Source organism: Copidosoma floridanum, unplaced genomic scaffold, assembly GCF_036245765.1.
Source record: "Copidosoma floridanum isolate Cflo_tuat_1 unplaced genomic scaffold, Cflo_Japanese_pri ptg000001l, whole genome shotgun sequence".
In the NCBI taxonomy this organism is placed as follows: Eukaryota; Metazoa; Arthropoda; class Insecta; order Hymenoptera; family Encyrtidae; genus Copidosoma; species Copidosoma floridanum.
This window is the reverse complement of record NW_028321878.1, coordinates 24,726,793-24,748,215: the sequence shown is the minus strand read 5'-3', so window position 1 is coordinate 24,748,215 and position 21,423 is coordinate 24,726,793. Positions and strand designations below refer to the sequence as shown.

General features: G+C 32.8%; 1 protein-coding gene across 1 annotated transcript; it reads left to right on the top strand.

The window, feature by feature from the left end:
- The first annotated feature begins 9,162 nt into the window (after positions 1-9,162).
- Positions 9,163-21,104, top strand: LOC149376107 (uncharacterized). The gene is made up of 5 exons (XM_089593436.1): positions 9,163-9,224; positions 10,263-11,041; positions 11,438-11,671; positions 11,756-12,156; positions 20,931-21,104. Exons 1-5 carry the CDS (start codon positions 9,163-9,165, stop codon positions 21,102-21,104), a joined length of 1,650 nt encoding a protein of 549 aa, XP_089449562.1.
- Positions 21,105-21,423: the final 319 nt, after the last annotated feature.

Below are 21,423 nucleotides of genomic sequence, written 5' to 3'. Positions count from 1 at the left end.
CACATGCATTAAACCACGTACTGTATTTTTAGTGCCATTAATTACAAGCAAAGAGGAGAGGAAAATATGGCATGCTAACCAAAAAAGCATATCTGTGGTATGTGGTTGTACAGCACAAGTGTGTTAAGATAATAGAAAATAAGGAGAAGTAGAGAAGTTTGTGACGTGTCTTGAAAGAATCGACAGTAACAAAAGTCCCATTACGTGGGACAAAAATTTCTTTTACTTAAATCTACGATTCGTACTATGACATTATATATGTACAATCAATTCTTGTTAGAATATTTGTATACGACAAATAAAATTTGTCTGAACTTTGGCTCTCAAAGAAGTAAAATAATCCACTCTTTTTTATTAGGATCAAGGAAATTATTAGACATATATTTTTTTTGTATTGTAATGTTGTAATGTTTCATTCAATCCATTTTCTATGAGTTAATAATAATTTATCATAAAAATTTATCTTTGCTTATAAAAAATTTCTACTAATCTTAAAGTTAATAATAAAAATATAGCTTTCGGTCACGTGATAATTATTCTTATAATACATGATACAGAATAAAAAATAAATCTATACATACGGGTAGTAATAAGTAAAATTTATTTTAGCCTTTGCGATATAACATTGATTTTAGAATTATTACGATTGTTTGTATAAATTATTGAAACATATATTTTGGCATCTTAAGAATTATTGTCTATACCTGGAATTATTATTGGCCTAACTGGCTTTCCTGTCGAGATACGGCTGTTTTCATAATTTTGAGAGGTTATGTTATAACAAAATTTTGTTAATGATATTATCAACATACATATTAATGTTTTAACTATGTCATACTAAATTAAAAATTGTGTTTGACTTAATCTTTCAAGATACAGTCAAAAAACGAGAAATTTGAGGTTATGTTAGTGCACAGTCCAAACCCTTTCCTGTTGTGCGTGTCAATCATGTGAATCTCCCTGAAAAATTTCGTAAAATATCGTTATTTTGGATCTATCTAGCTTCCGTTTTGAGATGCAACTATTTTTTGAATTTTGAGAGGTTATGTTGTAAAAAAATTTGTCGAAGATTTTGTAAATGTCCATATAAACTTTTTAATCCTGGCAAAGAAAGAAAAATTTTTTTTACTTGTTCTTTTCAAGATACAGTCAAAAAAGAAAATAATTATCACTGCCCAGCTGTTAGAGATACGCACTAATAGCTTATTATATTGTTCTTGTGCGATGGATTTTAACCCAGTTTATAAGTGTAAGGAAACAAAAAAAAAATATCTTTTTGTCCCTTTAATAAACCAGGTAATTCAAACTTTTAACTCTGTTAGAGAATATATTTATCTGAATGATTGTAACACTGAAGCTTTCCAGCTTTTGTAAAAACTATTACCTTAATCTTACAATTTAAATAAAACGATTGTGTGATCTTAATAATGGATAAAATTACAGTTTTACTTAAAATCTGCTTTGCATTGGCATAAGCAAAGGATACTGTTAAGGCCATTTGAGCAAACAAACTTAATTCACTAAATATATACATTCCACTCTTGTTTTCGGAATTATAAACAAAGTTCCTAAATACATCTGTGCTCCTTTAAGGTATTAAATTTCCATTTAAGTCTCGTTTCAGCAGCTTATCCTATTGGTTCTTACTTTTTTTATCGGTGTATCAACCACTAAAACTTTTTTTAACAGTCCCTAAGAGTAAGTCAAACCTTAAAGTTTTTTTTCGTCAAATTCCTCTGATAACGTATTTTATCGTTTTAAAGATCTTGAAAATAATTAAACCTTTTTTTTCATCTTCATAGAAACGGCAATTATGAAGTTGTAGGTACGGACGTAAAAAAATTTAAGATCGCAGTAATATTTTAGTGTTTCTTCGCAAACTTTTTCTCCAAGCTCCAAGTCAACGATCAGTTAGTACTCGGATTGTTTCAGTATAATAATGTTTTAAGCACTGGTAATGTTAACATAATTTTGATATAGTACAATTAAAACTGTATCTTTGTAAGTTGTTTATATGAAATCAATATATATCGTACGCAACTGCATAGCATCTTTTGAAAGCTGTTTAGCTAATTGCTGAGTTACTAAATGCGTTATATGAGCAGCGCACTTCATACTCAAAACATCAGGTACAAGATTTTGAGATCTTGTCTTGAGGCCACAGACCACTCCTGTTATTATGCTATACCCGTCCGTACAAAAAGCAACTTTTTTTTGCAAACGGGAAATCATACTCTTTAAAAGACTACATAATACATTCCATCAGTCTTTCTGCTTCAGCTTTTGCTTTGACTCCTTTAAAAAAATAGGTACAAGATTCCATCATTTCGTATTTATAATACCTATTATTAAATCAGGGTACCAAACCACTTCGGCAAGAACTTTTTTTGCTGTGCCTTGTAGATTCGTTTGTATTTTCGTTGAAGTAGATATTTCTTAGAAACCGAATTATTATTATAATTTAATACAGAGCCATTATACTTGCCACATATTAATACAGAGCCATTATACTCACCACTCGTCAAAATGGCTGTAAGAAAATGTAGTATTTCTAATAAAAAATATGAGAAATACTACATAGTTTTACAGAAATTATTCTCAGACAAAAGTTGTACATTCTCTAATTCTACACAATATCCTTCCAATTTATTATTAGGAAAAGTAATATTTTCGGAGGAAACCAGAAAAATTCGCTCATAAAGTCAAATTTTACCATTAGTCGTAGAAAAAGTTATTGTATTTCTAAATTTTGTAGGTAAAAATTGCAGATAGTTTGAACTTGTCTGTGTAGTTAATTAAAGAAAACCCATTTTTCGAAGAACTTGCGAAATTCCGGCCAAATATCCAATTTGAATTTTCGATACATTTGAAAGTACACATGAGAAAGCATGCATGGAACACATACTTTTTTAAATTTTGTAAAACGAATATTTATATTATACTCAATTGAAAAATAAATTGTTTTGTAGTAATTTTGCTATTGTATGTGTGATATTGGTTTATAATTACTACCGAAAGGATTGATGGCCAAAATTAATATGCGGCCATAATTTTTGCAAGTTTTTCGGAAAATGAGCTTTCTTTAATTACCTACACAAAGAAGTGTAAGAGATCGGCAATTTTACCAACAAAATTTAGAAATTTAATTATTCTTACAATCAATGGTACAACTGAAATTCACAAGCAAACTTTCCGATTTCCTTGGAAAGCTTTAGTTTTTCTAAGCATAAACTAGACGAACATTGTGCAGAATAAAAAAATACACAACTTTTGTTAGATAATATTTTCTGCAAAACTAATACTTCTCAAGTTATTTTGAAAAAACTTATTTTTTCATACTTAAATAGTTGATAACAATTGATACAAAAACAATGTCGTCTGGTACCATAAAAAATCGGATTCTTTAGTAAAAAATATATAGACTTTAGCTGAGGTACAGCATAGGCATAAAAATGTATTAACTTTGGTACCTAGCCTTAAGTCTATATTATTATATATGTGACCAGCATTTCATGCAGGCTAGCACTAACACTCCTCAGTAAAAAGCCCTTTTATGTTGATTAAACTTTAAGGAGTAAGTACAGATGAAACGTTAATGTATAGTTAGTGCTACTCAGTATAGAATAATTTTCTGTTAAATAAATAAAAATTTGTACTTAGTCAGATACTAAGAAAATGAAGAAAGATAAAATTTTGTAATTTTTCGAGACACTTCCAGTTGACTTTATTATAGAATTCCTAATTACTAAATTAAATAACTTACTAAATTAATTTTAATCAACGCAATAATATCTTTCACAAAATTCATTCAGTTCTCTCCATAAGATTTAATTATTTATCGTAAGCATCCCTAAAAATAAAAATAAAAATGTTAAGCGAAGTGTTTATTGAAAACTTGTACACTGTAAAAAGTGCTGTAGTAAAATCACTATGCTCAGCATAGAGATTTTACTATCGGTTCGTAAAATGATTTTGCCAGATAGTAAAATTAAATGTCAAGATTGTAATTTTCAGCGAACCCGAAATCTTCAGAAATTTTTTGCGATCGTGTAGTAATTTTTCTATCCCAAGCGTAAAAGTCATATCTTGGATATGAGAAGCACTGTCGTACTGTTCATAGTTCCATTTTCACTAAAAGGGTTATGTTCTTATTTCTTCACATTACAGACACATCTTCACACACAATTGAGAAACGTAATGATTTTTAGAGATCCGAAACATTTAGCTATTGGTCTACTAAGGTGTATACCCACGATGTCACGAAATGATACATAACCTGAAAAGTGTTTACTTTCCAAAATGCTTTCGCTATATAAACAATATACCTTATCCTTACTGATTACAAATTTTTAAGAGCACTGATGATAAATTAACTTTTAATCCTCATCACAATCATTGACTATAGTGCGAGAGCGCGAAGCACGAACCATAAATTAGGTAGAAATATACATGTACATTAATGTAGTCAATACGAGATTCCCTTACCCCCATCAAGAGTAATAGCTGCATGAAACTTTAATACTAGATATTACTTTTACTATCTCGTGTAATTTGGATCAATGTACTTTTACCATTGGAGCGCAATATTACTATTATCTCGTATTTTTCCGAGGGATTTCAAACGTATTTTCACTATCGGAACGTAGAATCTCCATCGTCTTGTAATTTTAATAGCCGATTGTATTTATCATGCAGCTAGTAAAATTGATATGCTGTTCATAGGTCTCACTGTTACCTATGCTGAGCATATTAATTTTAATAGCGGATCGTAATATCAAGACATTGCTAGTGAAATTACGATGCTCAAGACATAGTTTTCGCTATCAGATATCATAATCACTGTGCTCCGGATAGTAAAAAAAGTTACTATCCACTAGTGATTTTACTACAGCATTTTTTACAGTGTAGCTTAGATTCTACACTGAATTACCAATTGTTACGTAGGGAAGATATTGGTAAGGAGGTGCACTGTGAGAATAACCAACACTTGTTATTTCGAAGACCTTTATTCAACCATGATTATAGGCAAAGTAGCGCGTGTATTTCCCTCGAAGGCTAGTCGTGTACTCTCCTGATAGACTCTCTCCTTTCTCGCACTTCCCTTCCCTTGGCCCTAGGGCCTCTCGTTACGAGATTTGAGGAGAAGAAGCGTAGAGTCTCGCCTATACTATCGTACGTTACACAGTACATGTTTGACATAATTTTTTTTCTAAAATTTATAAATTTACCTTTTACTAGTCTGAAAACTATTTATAATACAACTACTTATTACTTCAAAAAATTTGTTTCTCAGGCACTCAAAACGTAATACTTTGGATAAAAATGAGCAGGAATACAACAATTCTTTGGAAGGTAACGATATTCTAGCGAATTCTCATTCCAGTATTTTGCCTATAATTTTTCTAACGGATTGTTATGAGGATACAAACAAGGATCATCCAAATTTGGGTTTTCTTGAGTTCATGCATACAGTAGATTATGTACCAAGTGTTGACACAGCAAATGTTTTTTTTGAAAATCATAGTACAGTGCAAAAAGTAAACAGTTATATTGAAAACCATAACAATGTGCAAAAATCAATTAATGTATGTATGAGTCAAGTGTCAACATCATCATTGTTTTAATTAACATTGACCCAGCAAATGATTATTCGGAAAATTGTAGTAGAATCCTAGAAATAAATGATTACCTTAAAAATTGTAAATTCTTACGAAAACTTACCAATATCTATAGTAGTTGAGTATCAACAGCATCCCTTGCTTATTTACATTTTCAAAACATAACAGAAACTGACGTAAACAGTACCGACGCAGGGCCGGATTTACCTATAGGCAACGTAGGCTACTGCCTAGGGCGCAAAATTTTTTGAGGGCGCCGAAATTCCGAAATTGGAACGTGCGCATAAGGAACTGAGCGAACGATCTTGACCAGCCAGACCATTCTTATCTCCCGAACGAACCTAAAACGTTTATATATACATATATATATTGAACGCACGCGGGCTGTCAGTGCTTACCCACAAGCTGACGGAGTATGTAAATTAACATATAGCCTTACCTAGTAGAATCAAGCGTGCGCGTGTTTATCATTTGTTTCGCAAAGTCAGTATAGACATCTCGCTGCTCAGGTTGCTCTGATCAACACGCTCGTACACTCGTTTCAATTTTGTTGTAAAGAAAATTGTGAGAAAGCGTCAACGTCTCTGTAAGCAACTTACGTGTGCAGCAGTGCCGGCAGTGAGACGATATTTTTTACGGTGTTACAATTTATATATCATAAATACCAAAATGAGTGTGCAGAAAAAAGCAAGTGGGTCACAAAATAGAAAGCGTTTGAAAGAATCTTTGGAAAGAAACAACGAAATCTTAAAAAAAATACGTAAACTCGATTCGTTCGTTGTTACTACACCACAAGAAAATAAAAATGATAACACGAGTTATCTGGAAAGATCCATTTCAATTGCTGAGATGACTACTCCTGCTAATCCTACAGAAAATTTAATGTCTGAATCTTCTTCGAGTTCACGTGCAGATACTTTACCCATCCTTCCAGATCCACCGAAGCAACGTGAGCTACTATTCATCGTTATAATCAAATAATTAAAAATATAGCTGATCCAATCGATAGTTGTTCATGTTATAAAATTTTTTTTCATTTTTTTCTAATAAAAGAAGTATTCAATATTGTTGTATTATTTCATGAGTAAAAGTTTAAAATATATTTTCTACAGTTTTCTAGAAAATTATACATATTTTTAATTTTTGTGGTAATTCAAATACAAATTATTAAAATGATTTTAAATACTACTGTATGACTCAAAGTTAAAACTTAGTTTTTAAATATTTTAATGCAAATGAAAATTTTCAAAGTTGAATTAAAAGTTGTTAACTAATAAATTAAACTATTTAGCATTCTTAGAGGTGCAAGAGGATCAATTCGTCATGATCACTGATCCCGCTGTATGGATAATTAACAATCACCTACGAGATCATTTAGCTATTCATGGCATTGAACAAAATATTAGTACGGATGTTCAGTTTTGTACCTGAATATTTGCTGACAAAACTTTTCTAAATTTAAATTGCGTCACGTTCGTTATCCTTATATTAAAGTTGAAGTAATTTTCCGATCATACGCCTTTATCATCTTGTACATTTGCAATGCTCAAGAGACCGTTTTACCTTTACTCGTGTACCTTTATTTATCAATGTACTAGAAGTTTCTACTTTAACTTTTGTCTCTATAAATATTGCTCTGCGAGCATAGTAAGTTAGTTAGCGCGCCGCGGCGGCAGAGAAAGCTTCTCTTCGCTTGCCTTCACTTGAGCACATTTTCATAATTTAAGCACTGTAAATATATTGTATATATTTTTATTGCACATTTGCGTTACATTTATTTTCCGCCGTAAACCACTTCCACCTCTACACGACTGAACTGGATTGGAAGCAGCATAAAACCCCTTCCCTCGTGAACATTTTTGGTAGCAGAGCGTGGTTCCAGGGACCGACGGTCAGTGCAGGAGTGGATATGTGCTAGTGCTCAGTAAAGCCTTGAATTTTGCCTTGACCATTTGATGCCGTGTAGGTGAACGCGCTCTCGCGAAGCTGCAGTAGTGAGTCATTCAAGGAATCAGAGTGTGTGCATGCTCTCCGTGCTTGAATTTGCCAAGGCGGGCGGTCGTTAGCTGCCAACACTCAGCCCTATTATCAAGCGCTTCATCGCGACATCGACTGCTTCATGGCAGACGTCAAGGAACTCAAAATTTTACTTAAGCGTCAACAGGAGTTGTACAAAAGCATCAGCAATGCTTACGAAAACCTCAAGAAGCGCGGCAAGGATAAGTTCACTCGTGCAATCATCGAGAGCCGTATACAGCAACTACGAATAAACTGGGATGACTTCAAGGACACTCATCTCAGGATTCTCAACATTGCTCCAGACGATACTAAGGACATCGGCTATTTCAATGAAAACAGCTACGAAATCGCCGAAGAAGCTTACCTCGATTCGGCAGCTAATTTGGCTGAACAGCTCGGAAAACTTCCTGCATCGCCCGCATCAGACCCAGCTCCTGTTCCACCAGCTAACTCTCGCAACCTGCCGTCCATTGCTGTGCCCACATTTTCCGGACATTTCAACGACTGGCTCGAGTTTAAGGATCTGTTTTCTGCGATCATAGTCAACGATTCTCGACTTTCAAACGTCGAGAAGCTTCAGCACCTCAAGACGCATGTGCAAGGCGAGACGGCTGAATTGTTAAGGACGATCCAGGTAATCGACGTCAACTTCGAGGCTGCATGGAAAAGGTTGGAGGATCATTATGCAAACAAGCGGCGCTTGGTTGCCGCGCTAACTCGCGATTTGCTAGCCACGCCGGCTGTAAGCAACGAATCGCCGCTCGAACTCAAGGCATTGCTCAGTGGCACTGTAAATGCCTTGGCTGCACTTAAACAGCTTAAGCATCCAACGGACCAGTGGAATGACTTGGTGGTCGCTGTTACAGCTCGGAAACTCGACGCTCGAACTTTCCGAGAATGGAAGTCATCGCTCAGCAGTACTCACGAGCCTCCTGCACTTGAAACGCTCGTGCGTTTCATTGAACAACGCATCTCGATGCTCGAGATCGTCGCGTCTTCTACAGAGAAGGCAACACGGAAGAAGGACAAGACGGCGTCTTCTACTTCGCACACATATGCCGCCTTTACGGAGAAATGCCGCTTTTGCCAAGGTGAGCATTTCATACTACGCTGTGCCGATTTCAAAGCAAAATCGCCACATGAACGCAAACAGTTTGTGGAGGCCAAGAACATGTGCTATAATTGCCTTGGTGCTCACAAACTCGCAAGCTGCAAATCAAGCAAACGATGCCTAACTTGCAACGGGCATCACCATACGCTGCTGCACGAGAATTCTGCCACTACAGTGCATCTTGCATCTTCTGCATGGCCTGCTACACTCACAAAAGGGAGTCGCATATCCTGTCATTGGATGGCATCGCCAGACTCTCCAAACACTACGCTGTTGCCTACTGCGCTCGTCCGAATTCAAGGCCCGGACGGACGCACACTCATCGCTCGTGCCATGCTTGACAACTGCTCTCAGCGATCCTTTGTTGCAAAGAGCCTGCTAAGTTAACTTCGCCAGGAATATGAAGAGGCCAGCATGAAGGTCATTGGCATCGGTTGCGTCAAGACTCCGCAAGTTCATGGAAAAACGCCTCCATGGTTAGCGACGGGAAGCTCACGTGCGAAGCTCTAGTGCTCTCGCTCATATCCAGCTACAGGTCAGGAAACTTCAAGCTTCAAGGCGACTGGAAGTATCTACAGGGTTTGGAGCTTGCAGACGACTTTCGAGCCGATCTGATGGAAATCGAGTTGCTGCTAGGAGCTGATGTGCTTCCACGAGTTCTTCAAGAGGGCTTACGGATCGAACTACCTGGGACACCCATGGCCCAGCGCACCATATTCGGCTGGACGCTTTCCGGTCCATTACATTATTGACATTTCAAAATACAGACTCTAAGTTTGTTTTACATAAGTGCAGTGCTAATTGTTGATACTCCGTTTACCCCGAACCGTAGTATGGCGGGCGGTATGTTCAGTTTTGTACCTGAATATTTGCCGACAAACCTTTTCTAAATTTAAATTGCGTCACGTTCGTTATCCTTATATTAAAGTTGAAGTAATTTTCCGATTATACGCCTTTATCATCGTGTACATTTGCAATGCCCAAGAGACCGTTTTACCTTTACTCTTGTACCTTTATTTATCAATGTACTAGAAGTTTCTACTTTAACTTTTGTCTCTATAAATATTGCTCTGCGAGCATAGTAAGTTAGTTAGCACGCCGCGGCGGCAGAGAAAGCTTCTCTCCGCTTGCCTTCACTTGAGCACATTTTCATAATTTAAGCACTGTAAATATATTGTATATATTTTTATTGCACATTTGCGTTACATTTATTTTCCGCCGTAAACCACTTCCACCTCTACACGACTGAACTGGATTGGGAGCAGCATAAAACCCCTTCCCTCGTGAACAACGGATTTTCCTCTGAGTAAGAGAACGTATGAAGATAATACAGTCCGTTATTTATCCAAATCTTTGTTCGAGCACGTCCATGTAAATGGTGAAAAAAGATTTTGTAACTGGCTAGTATATTCTCAAAGTACAGGACGAGTGTACTGCGCACCATGTCGCGCATTTAATGGTAAATCTCAATTTGCTTGTAAAGAAGGATTTAATGACTGGAAAAATGCTTCCAGTCGTGTTGTATCACATGAAAATTCGTCGGAACATAAATTATGTGCTTTGAGTTTGAAGAAAAGAGGAAGTATTTGTGGTCGCATCGATAAAAAACTTACAGCTCAACTCGATGAAGAAATTTCTTACTGGAAGAACGTATTAAAACGTGTAGTAGCTACTATTAAAGCACTTGCGTCAAGGGGTCTTCCTTTTAGAGGAGACAATGAAAAATTCGGATCGGTGCATAATGGCAATTACCTAATGTCCTTAGAACTTATAGCAGAATTTGACCCATTTTTAGCTGATCATATTTCGAGATGTGGCAATCCAGGCAGTGGTCATACAAGTTACCTCTCGTCTACGATTTGCGAAGAATTCATACAATTAATGGCAAAAAAAATGACAAACGTTATCGTTGAAGAAATACAGGCAGCAAAATATTTTTCAATTATTGTAGATTCTACGCCTGATTTATCTCATGTCGATCAATTAACAATAATTATTCGTTATGTACAAGATGACGGCTCGCCTGTTGAGCACTTTCTCGAATTTATTCCTAATGTAGGTCATACCGCAAAGAAAATTTCTGACGCTGTTATTGAATCATTGGAAAAATTTGGGATTGACATTAAGAATTGCCGTGGGCAGTCTTACAATAAAGCCTCAAATATGAGTGGCATTTACAACGGGCTGCAAGCACAAATTAAGAGACTTTCCCTACAAGCTGAATACATTCCGTGTGCAACGCATTCGCTCAATTTGATTGGTGAATCTGCTGCAAGTTGCTGTCAAGAAGCATGTAATTTTTTTAGCTTGTTGGGAAAAATATACACATTTTTTAGTTGTTCAACTCAGCGATGGAAAATTTTCCAAGATGAAATCGAACTATCTCGTCAATTGAAGGGAGACAAAGGACAAGCCGTCACTCTAAAAAGTTTATCAGAAACTCGATGGTCTGCGCGTGCAGATGCTTGTAAAAGTTTGTACGAAAATTTAGATGATGTTTTGTATGCTTTACAATTAATTAAAGAAAATACACTATTTAAATCGGATACGAGATGTGAAACAAAAGGCATTCGGCTTAAACTAGAGCGATTGGAAACTGCGTTCATGATAGTTTTGTGGGGGTTCTTACTGAGCAGAATTAATGCCGTGAATAAAAAACTGCAGAGTGTAGAAATTGATGTATTTTCAGTTATTCAACAATATGATTCATTAATTAATCTGATTACAAAAACTCGAGATGATTTTGATTACTTTGAAGAGGGGGCTCTAGGCATTTCAGATGTCCTAGAGTATGAAAAAGATACAAGACGAGAGAAAAAGAGAAAGAGAAAAGCCGATGAATCTGTAAGAGAAGAAGTTAAATTAACCGGACGAGAAGACTTACGAATCAATACTTTTCTAGTTATCATTGATAATCTTCTGAGTGAGTTTAAAAAGCGACGCGATGCATACCAGCGATTTCATGATAAATTTTCATTCCTCACTAACTTGTCAAACTTGCATTCAGTTGATATTCGTCAAAAAGCGAACGAATTACAAAAGATATTTCCTGATGATCTCGAAGAAACATTTTCCGATGAATGTGTACATTTCGGTGCTCACTGCTCTTTGAGTTCTGAAAAATTACAGACAACAACGCAATTATTGAAGTTGATTCGCAACGAAGATTTGCAGAGTATATACCCAAACGTCGATGTCGCTCTTCGCATGAGTGTTTGTGTTCCTTCGACAAACTGCACGGGAGAACGCAGTTTTTCTTGGTTGCGTCGTGTCAAAAATTATTTAAGATCTTTAATGACAGAGGTCAGACTAAATGCTCTCGCTGTACTTAGCATAGAATCACAATTACTAAGATCTCTGGACTACGAGAATGTGATACAGTCATTTGCCAAAAAAAAAGCTAGACGAGTAATGTTGTGAAAGTTTAAATAAATATGAATCAGGCGGGTTCACAATTTCTATCTTAATAAGAAACGAATGTCATTTTTTTAAATAACTTTATGTAATAAAAATACGTGTATTCTTACTATTTATAATGTATCACTGAATAATTTTTAAAATAATGTTAAAATTCAAATGAAAAACGTTACTCAAATTTGAATTAAAAAACAATCTTTGTAATTTATATTACAGTCAAGACTGACTTTTTACTTATTGTATTGACTTCTTGAACCTTTTCTGTAAATAATTTGAATAAACTATGTAAGATATCGCATGGCTGCATTATAGTACTTAAGGTAGTAGTTCAGTTCGGTATATCGTGTGGCATACTGCACTATAGAGTATGCATGGGTTATGCAGTCTTTACTGTACAGACGTCATTGTCTCTCTCACGCAACTACACGATAGTTTTTAACTTTGGAAAGCTGAAATACAAAAACTGTACGGCTAGGCTTCTTGAGACTTGGTATTCAGTTTATTTATAATATTAATTACAACATATCGTTTTTTTGAAAGGATTGGTCGTTTCATTTAGGAGTTATGAATGATTTCATTTAGGATCCTACCCCAAACCAGGCGCTTTCCTATCTCTCACGAGTTAAAAGATCAACAGTAAGACTTTAATATCTCCAAAACTACACGGCTAGGCATTTCCAAATTTAGACTCGTGATGAACTATATCAAACTTAAGCCACACGCAAAATTTTAGAAAAATTTATCGTCTAGTCGTTTTACTGAACTACTACCTTAAAAGAGACCTTAATTTTATTTAACTTGAATAAAGTAGCCCTGGAAATTATGTTTAATATTACCTAAACAGCTGTTTGAATTTATAAGTTTTTTTTCAGAAGACAAAAAAGGGGGCGCTAAAAATTTGTAGCCTAGGGCGGTTACCTCTCTAAATCCGTCCCTGAGTACCGATGACAATCCCTTCACTGAAGACTAATATAAGGAAGAATGGATAATAAAAGAAAAAATATGTGATGATTATTTAGCTTACTTTGATAAAAATAGCAATGATGATATTTATACGTTTAAAAACTGTGTAAGAAAAGAATGTAGTACAATGGTTTAAATCATCAAAGTGAGTGCCACAAAATGGACATCAAAATTATCAGGTCAAACACTAAGCCGTTGAATCAAAATATTGAGAACATTAAATATTTAATAAATAAAAGTAATTGAAACCCATCAGGTGATGAGTTATATCGGGATATTATCGATGTAAGTTTTTTCTTACCAGAAATGATGACCGCCTATACTAACCACCCAAGAACTGAAAATTGTTCTTATAAAAACTGAATTTTTAAAAAAAATTAAACTCAACGATATGTACTCTTGTAAAAAATTGTTTTTTAAATGCAAAGTATATAAAAATAAATTATTTATTCGGTCCAAGCCCTTATACGATCATCTGATAAATATTCATGAGTCATTAGTATTTTTTATGATAGTTGATAGTATCAGGTATTGTCACCTCAAACAAATTTTTTTTGCCTAAGCGTTCATTGCACGAGTTACATTAAGATCTTAGTCCAATACCAATATGCTACTTTAAGTCAAGTAGAGCATCATACATTAAAATGTTTGGAAAAAGCGAAAGATAATGAAAGAAGACTCGCAACAGAGCAAAATCACGTTACAAAAGATGAAATTCTGTATACACAAGTGTGTACAGATGAAATTTGGTTGAAGAGATCATATGGTAGAAGCTATGATTCGCTTTTAAGAATAAGTGCTATTGAACCGTTATTTTTCGTCAACCGTTATAGAAGCTAATGTCACTTAACAAGGTTTCCAAGCAGTTTGGACATGCATAATCTAATTTATAAAATCATGACTACCGATAGTATGAAGATGCTATTCAATCTGTCGACAACGTCTGTAAGTAGTTCTTTTACAAAGTCCGATATCTCAAAAATTATAAGAATCATAATTATTACTACCAAGTTCCAGGCTTACTTTCTTTAACAGATAAACAGCATTGTGTGTGTATATATATACATATGTATATAGATATATATTACTCTATTTAGTATGAAATAGATTAAAATAAACAGGGACAAAGCATTCTGAAGCAAGAAAATAAAAAAACAGCTTTGTTGATTCTATCTAGATTGTTTATTACTGGAGATCATTGACAGTTTTTATAATAGAAAAATGAGTATGAGAAATCCACTGTGTACTGTTGATACAAAAAAAACTTTCAAAAAAGAAAGTTAAATGTTCTACAGAAAACGTGAATGAAATTTTTTTTAAATTATTTTGACAAAGTATTGTAGAATCTGATAAATGAAATTTATTGAAACAAGATAAAGAACTTTAATTATAAGAAGTACTAAAATTCTGCAAACAAAATTAATGCTTGCAAATGCTAAGAAAGCATGACAATTCAATAGCAATACAAAACTCTCAGTTCATAAATAAGAGAGATGCTGCTAATCCAATATGAAATTAACGAGCAGTTTAAATAATTGGGGAAACTTGTACTGGACATTAGAGAACTTGAACTGTATATTTATTCAGAATGTATAACGAATAAGGAAATATTTTGTTCACACTATAACAACATCTTATTTATTACCGTTTCCTAGTGTGAATCTGACAAATTTAAAAATTCATACAGCTTATAAAATCGCGTAAATGTTATAAACACAATAGAGTAGTTAAATATAAGCAACAAATTTTCAAAAATGATGAGTAAAAAATGTAGTTCATTTATTAGCTGATACTAAAAAATAACAGTTTTTTATTTTCTTGAAATTGAGTATCACAAGAAAAGGGAACATTTTCATGCAACTTTGTACTTTTTGTTACCAAATAAAAATTTTGTTGAATCTTTTTTTTTTGCATAATCTTGAACATAATGGAAAAACTACTTTTTACATGACATAACTGTATTTTTTTTCATTTTTGTGAAGACTTGGACCACAATACTTTCAACAAGCAAAAAAATCATAAATTTGGATTCCAACGGCTCGTACTAGGTAAAGTTTAAGTTAACAGCTCTAGTAGAGAAGTCACATTAGTACCTAATAAAATTAATAGTAATGGTTAGAAAATATCACAAAAGTTTACGATTTCTTTCAAAAATAGTTACATCTATGAAATTTTTAACATTACCATGTTAGTAAAAATTTCGATTTTTTGGGACAACTCAAGAAATTCACCAAACTATGAATAAAATAAAATTTTTACGTCTCCTATTTAGAATAGCTTGGCACACATAGAACCATTATAAGAATAACTTTGACGAGACAATTGTTGTAAACGTCAGAATAATTTTGGAGCTATAAGATCCAGCTTATGCAAATTATGACAAAAAATATTAATATCCATGATTAAAAAATAAAATGAAATTCTTTTTTGAATTTACAACTTACTATTTGACAGAAATATAGAATTTTTTTGTTGATTATGAATATATGATTGACATCAAAAAGTTGATTTCACAACAGTTTAAACGCTTGAATGAACATTTTAAGTACTTTTCAGAAGAATACCTAGAGCTTTAAAAAGTACTTCAACACTTTCTTGACTGTGTATTACATTTAGCATCATCATTTGTGTGCTGCTTGATGGAAAGAAGATTAAGAGGGTGGCTTGGAGATTAGATGGAAATCAGAAAGGACTCTAATACTCAGGTCCAGCATTATATACAAAGGCAAACGAAAAATCAAACGATTGAACCCGAGAATACGTGAAAACGAGAAAAATGAGAACAAGAAAGCTAGAAAAGAAGAAAGAAAGAGAGAGAGAGAGAGAGAGAGAGAGAGAGAGGTAAAGAAATACTTTAAATTACAAGAAGAATGTGGGGTAGGCAAGGAGAAGAAAAATGGGTGAACTTAGGCCAGCTGATGAGCGTTACTAAAGCTATGGTGTTCTATAGGGTAGGATCAATACTTTCTTGTTGACTTCGTTCTTTTCTTCTAGTTGCGTATAAATTTTAATACGCGACCTCAAATATTTTTTTTTCTTCTTCTCTTCTTTAAGGCTTTCTCTAAATTTCCACGCATTCTTTGTTTCAACTTCTATTGGCTACATGTTTTGTTTTATTACCATTTTTTTTCCTCCTTAATTTTTGTCAAGGCTTACTTCTTAGGTTATCTACTGTTCTTTTTTTTTGAGCTTTAAGCTTATCATATAAATATAGTGTAAGCCCTCACCCACGTACCTATTAAGTTTACTACTAACTGAGTACAAAAAGGGTAAAAAATAGTTTTTCCACTATCTACTTCTAATCATCATAGTAAGTTACTTTTTCAAGAACATAATCAGCTCTTAATAAGTCAAAAGTAGATTGTATATTTCATATTTACTTATTATGAAACAATTTTATATAATCTTCTTAGAATCTATTGTACAATTTTAAAGAAGGTAAGGCTACTCCTCATAAACCTTTCCAAGAAGCACATTTTAAGTTTTGAGGAGTAGACTCATGCACTTCTTACGCAATGTTTACGCACTTAAAAATTACGTAAGAAGTGCTTGGCTACACTTCTTAAGACTTATGATGCACTACAAAGATTATACACACTGATGTCAACAATTACGTTAATAAGCAACAAAAATTATTTTTCTTTAACAAACTAATATTCTTTCGCATTAAGTAAGGGATGTAGTTAACGGTTATTTCTTATCGCTTTTTTTAAGTATAAAACTGACTGTTGAGCTGAAAAATTTACAACTGTTGCATTGAATTTATCTTATGGAAGTAAAGTTATGAAATTTAAGATTTAGTATTAATGTTTAAAAGAATGTTGAAAAATTGTACTCAACATTTTTTATTGAATTGAATTCGTTTTCTTTCGATTTCATAGAAAATGAAGCACTGTCTTAAAAGCTCGTACGAATTTTTGAAAACTATACACTAATTTTAAGTTAACTTACAATTTTTCATCTATATTTTTTAATAAATTCTTCTAAATATTCGAGCTTACCTTTTTTTATTTAACAAAATGTATTCATAACAAAATGTATAACAAAAGTTACATCAATTTTAATGCACTTTTTTTAGAAAATTATTCTTAAAGAAAAAATTTATTTGTTGATCTGTTTTCAAAACTTTTCTTAAGTTGCTTCCAACACTTTGTTATAAAATTTTATACAAATACTTTTAACAGTCTCTCTAAATTTTTCATATTATAAATTACTTTCATAAAAAGTATTTAGGCCAAAGATATTTCTAAAATATTCGACTTTTTTCTGGAGATAAATTTTTGACACTTTTAGGGCATTGAGTAATTCCCATAAGCATTTTTTGTCTGAGATGAAATAGAAAACAAACATAATTTATTTTATTTTCCTCGTAAACAACAATCTATGCATACTAGGTTAGAGAATTTTCATTTATAAGGACCTATAAGATTTGAGAAAAAAACATATAGGTATCTGTTGATACATATGCCTCACGATTTTCAAACATTGATTTATTTTTACTTACGTGGTACTTGTTGTGCAGGTATACTCATGCGTAAGGTAAAGGACCTAATACTTGACTAGACACCAATAGTCAATCAACCTTGTATTAGGTCGAGTATTGGGTCATTAACCTTACTGTAAGTACAAGTTTATAGAGGGTACTGCATGCCAAGCTTTCTACAAGACAACTTTGTTTTATATCTATAGAGAATAAAAATTGCTTTTTATACAATACTAAATGACTTTACTACAATGAGTTTGACACAACAAAAATGTGCACAATCCTGGCGTGCATTAGACAATAGTCTGCCCTTTTATGACATTTTCTTAACATTTCTTACATAATATGAAAAGTGATTGTATGTTGCAATAGTAAAGAAAAAGAAACAAATTAAACTAAAAAAAGAGAAAAGAAGATGTGCAATAATTGTTTATCATTTCTCATAAAATTAAAATTCAGTATTTTCTGAGCCTAGGCCCATGATTTTTATTACAATTTTTTTTCAGAATTTTTGATGCTATTTTCATTACAAAATTAATTGTTGAAGATGTAATGAGTTGAATTTTATCCCATGGACCCCAAAACGATTTCTATTAGTCAATACCTCCATAACGTCGAGTCCCGGTCTTCATGCAAAACTGGTCATTGTGCAAACCAATCAAAATATTCCATGGTAGCGCTTATTAATAATTACTATTATTCTTATAATAACTATTATTGTTATTCACGCTATAGCTGATGCTATCACTGTTACTCAAATATTTACTTAGTACTTAAGCAATAGGTAGTTACTTGAGTAATTGCTGAAGCAATAAGTAATTGCTCAAGTAAAAAGTAATTTTTTGAGCTATTAGTATTTACTCAAGTAATTTCATAAGCGTAAAGTTCTTACTTAAGTAATTACTAAAGATATGAGCAACTACTTTTCATAATTAAATATCATTATTTAACAAACAAATAATGTACCTTGTAAAACGTTGTATAGTAAAAGTGTATTTTATAATTATCTATAGAAAACAGATAAACCTTGTAGCTTATGAACTAGTAACTAACAACCAATTATTAGATTATTTTATATATTTTACATATTTATTTAAACTTCTGCAACAGAAAGTTTAAACTACTTCATTTTTAGGAAAAATTCTTATAATACGTCAATATTGTTAGAACACAAATTTAATCTATACACATAAATCTATTGGGCTCAGCAATTTTTTCAATAGTTTTTAGTGAGTACTTTATCATTTTCTTTACAAATTACAGCTAATTTTGCGTCACTATAATCTATTTCATTTTGGGCTATCTGTCGTTTTGATTTAAGTATCTCATACTGAAGCTCTTTACACTTTAGTTCAAGAACGTTAAACCCCTGTTTTCTTAAGGGACCTATAAATTTATTATATTCCGTACTTAAATAATGAATAAGAAATACGAATTTGGCAGTGTTGTTTAGAAATTTTAATAATTTTTTTCGTGTTTTACTATAATGTTACTTTTATTTAAAATAGAATATTTAATAAAGAAAATATTAATAAAAATCACAACAGAAACTTCTTAAAATAAAATTCTTAATAGCGTTTTCAGTATACAATTCAAGTAACTAAAACAAATGGTTCAAGTACAAAGTAACATAATAATGCACAATAGTAAAAAGTACGCTACTAAAAAATACTAAGCTAGTTCCTTTTAAGTTCAAAGGTAAAAGCATACTTTTAAAATTTTTATGATTGATTTGATCATTCGCTTACAATGTAGTTGTCTTTCAAAATCACCACCATCAGTGACTAAGCTTATTTAAATAGATTTATAAGATTTACGTAGGTATATGTTCCTTTAAGATGGATTGCAGTTGTCTTCTTACATTAATGTGAGATTACAATTCCTATATTTTCGATGATTTGAAAATAAAAATAATTATAACGCAATAATATACTGTTGATCCTATAGTTAGGTGTTTACATTTTTAATTTGTAAGAAAATACTTTTATAATTATTGTTCAAAATTTAGTTACGGTAGTCTCATCTGAAGTAGTTTTTAGATGATCTGCAAATCAAAATTAAAGGAAAAAGGAACATGTCATGTGTACGAGAGAACTAATTTGTAAGTGTGCGTAAATATTTACCTTAGTTTACTTCTTCTATGATGTAGCTATTATTTTTGTGACTACTTCTTTCTAAAATAATAGAGATATTATTATCATGTAAATTAATTAATAGCTATTCCGGACGTTTATCACATGTAGCGTTCTTTGTAGGATCTTTCTGAAATTTCAACAGGATGCTCGTTAGGATGTGAGAAAGTCACATGTAAAATTTGAGACCATTATACATTACTGTTTTCTAGATTTTAAGCATTAAAAATTTTAAATGGGTTTCATATAAAAATGGTCCTTAGAGTTCGTCCAACTTTTTTTGCATAAGGTAAGACGACAAAACAAATAGTAAATATTCTAAAAGATAGACAAGCTATTTAGCTACAAAACAACAACAAATTTTGGTACATATGGGGCATTCTACGCCAAGTGAAACGATCGAAAAATAGTTTAGCCCAAAATCTATGGAAATTGATAGTCCTTTGTGAGAAATGATTACTCTAATTTTTTCAGAATTTCTTACCAACACCAAAACCATCAGTGACGGTCACAATTTTAAAATATTTTCTTGGACCCAATTCTTTCCAATTATTTTGCAAAGAAAAAAAAAAAAAAAAGGTCACATTTTGTAGATTTTTTGACGTAAATTCGTTTAAAAATATTTTTAAAAAGATTTAAGGTTATGTAACCCTTTTTTTTTAGTTGTTAAGCTTAAATAATTTTTTTCGCAAAGTATGACACAATTCTTTTTTTTTTTTTTTTTTTTTTTTTTAACTTTATAACAAATTCTACTTACGTAATTTCTTGCGTTGTGGGCTTAAAACGGAAACAGGCGCTAGGTGGTGCTGAAAATTATGATCACTAAATTTGACGCTTTTTCACTTGGGTTTCAGTTTTGCAATCAGATAAAAAACTTATTAGTATTCATGGAGGCTGCTAATGATGAGTGTGTAGTTAAACTTTCGGAATTCAAAATGGCTGATCCAATATGGCGGACGATTTTTGAAAATATTCAAAAATAATTCTAAAAAGAATCGTATCGTATTTTTTGTTCAATTCTAAGTAAAAATTGTATCTTGTACTTTTTCGATTAAAAGCATGTATTCAGAGCAAAAAATTCATGAAAGTTTAATTGTACGAATTCACGTCAGATTTCATATTTCGTCCATTCATCAATCCGTAAGAATAATTACAATACGTTTTCATTTATGCAATTAACTTTGTAGATCGCCGATATCGACATTAGTGTTGGATTATCTGAAATCAACATGGCCACCAGTTCATTGTTGTCATGGAATTTAAATGCAAATTTGAGCCAGTCTATTCATGCTGTGGTAGTCTCTGAAGCTTATACGATTCCAAGTGAGCTTCTATGTGCTGTTGTAGCCACGTTAAGCTGAGAGCCCACTTTGAAACTACCAGCCTATCGACTTATAACATAACCTCTTTGCAGGAATATTAATTGATCTAAACTTCTCATCTGGCCGTTGAATTCAACCTTACTTTTCAGTCATTTTTTTGTTCAAGAATGTGACCTCGGCATTATATCATGGGCAGAGATGTTCAGAATACCCAACGTCTACTAGGCTCATCAGACCTGGGTCTGATTCATCCGACCCAACTTAACAGACTCATCAGTCTCGGGTCGGGTAGGTTTAGTAAGTCTGGTAGGATCAAGTATATGTACAAGAGCGCAAAAAAACGGGCGCTATGTAACCC

Coding starts and splice junctions, on each gene's coding strand:
- LOC149376107 (XM_089593436.1), top strand. CDS start 9,163: ATGAAGGTCATTGGCATCGGTTGCGTCAAGACTCCGCAAGTTCATGGA. Junction 11,672..11,755: donor TATCATTGATAATCTTCTGA/GTGAGTTTAAAA, acceptor ACTTGCATTCAG/TTGATATTCGTCAAAAAGCG. Junction 12,157..20,930: donor CCAAAAAAAAAGCTAGACGA/GTAATGTTGTGA, acceptor TTAACTTTGTAG/ATCGCCGATATCGACATTAG.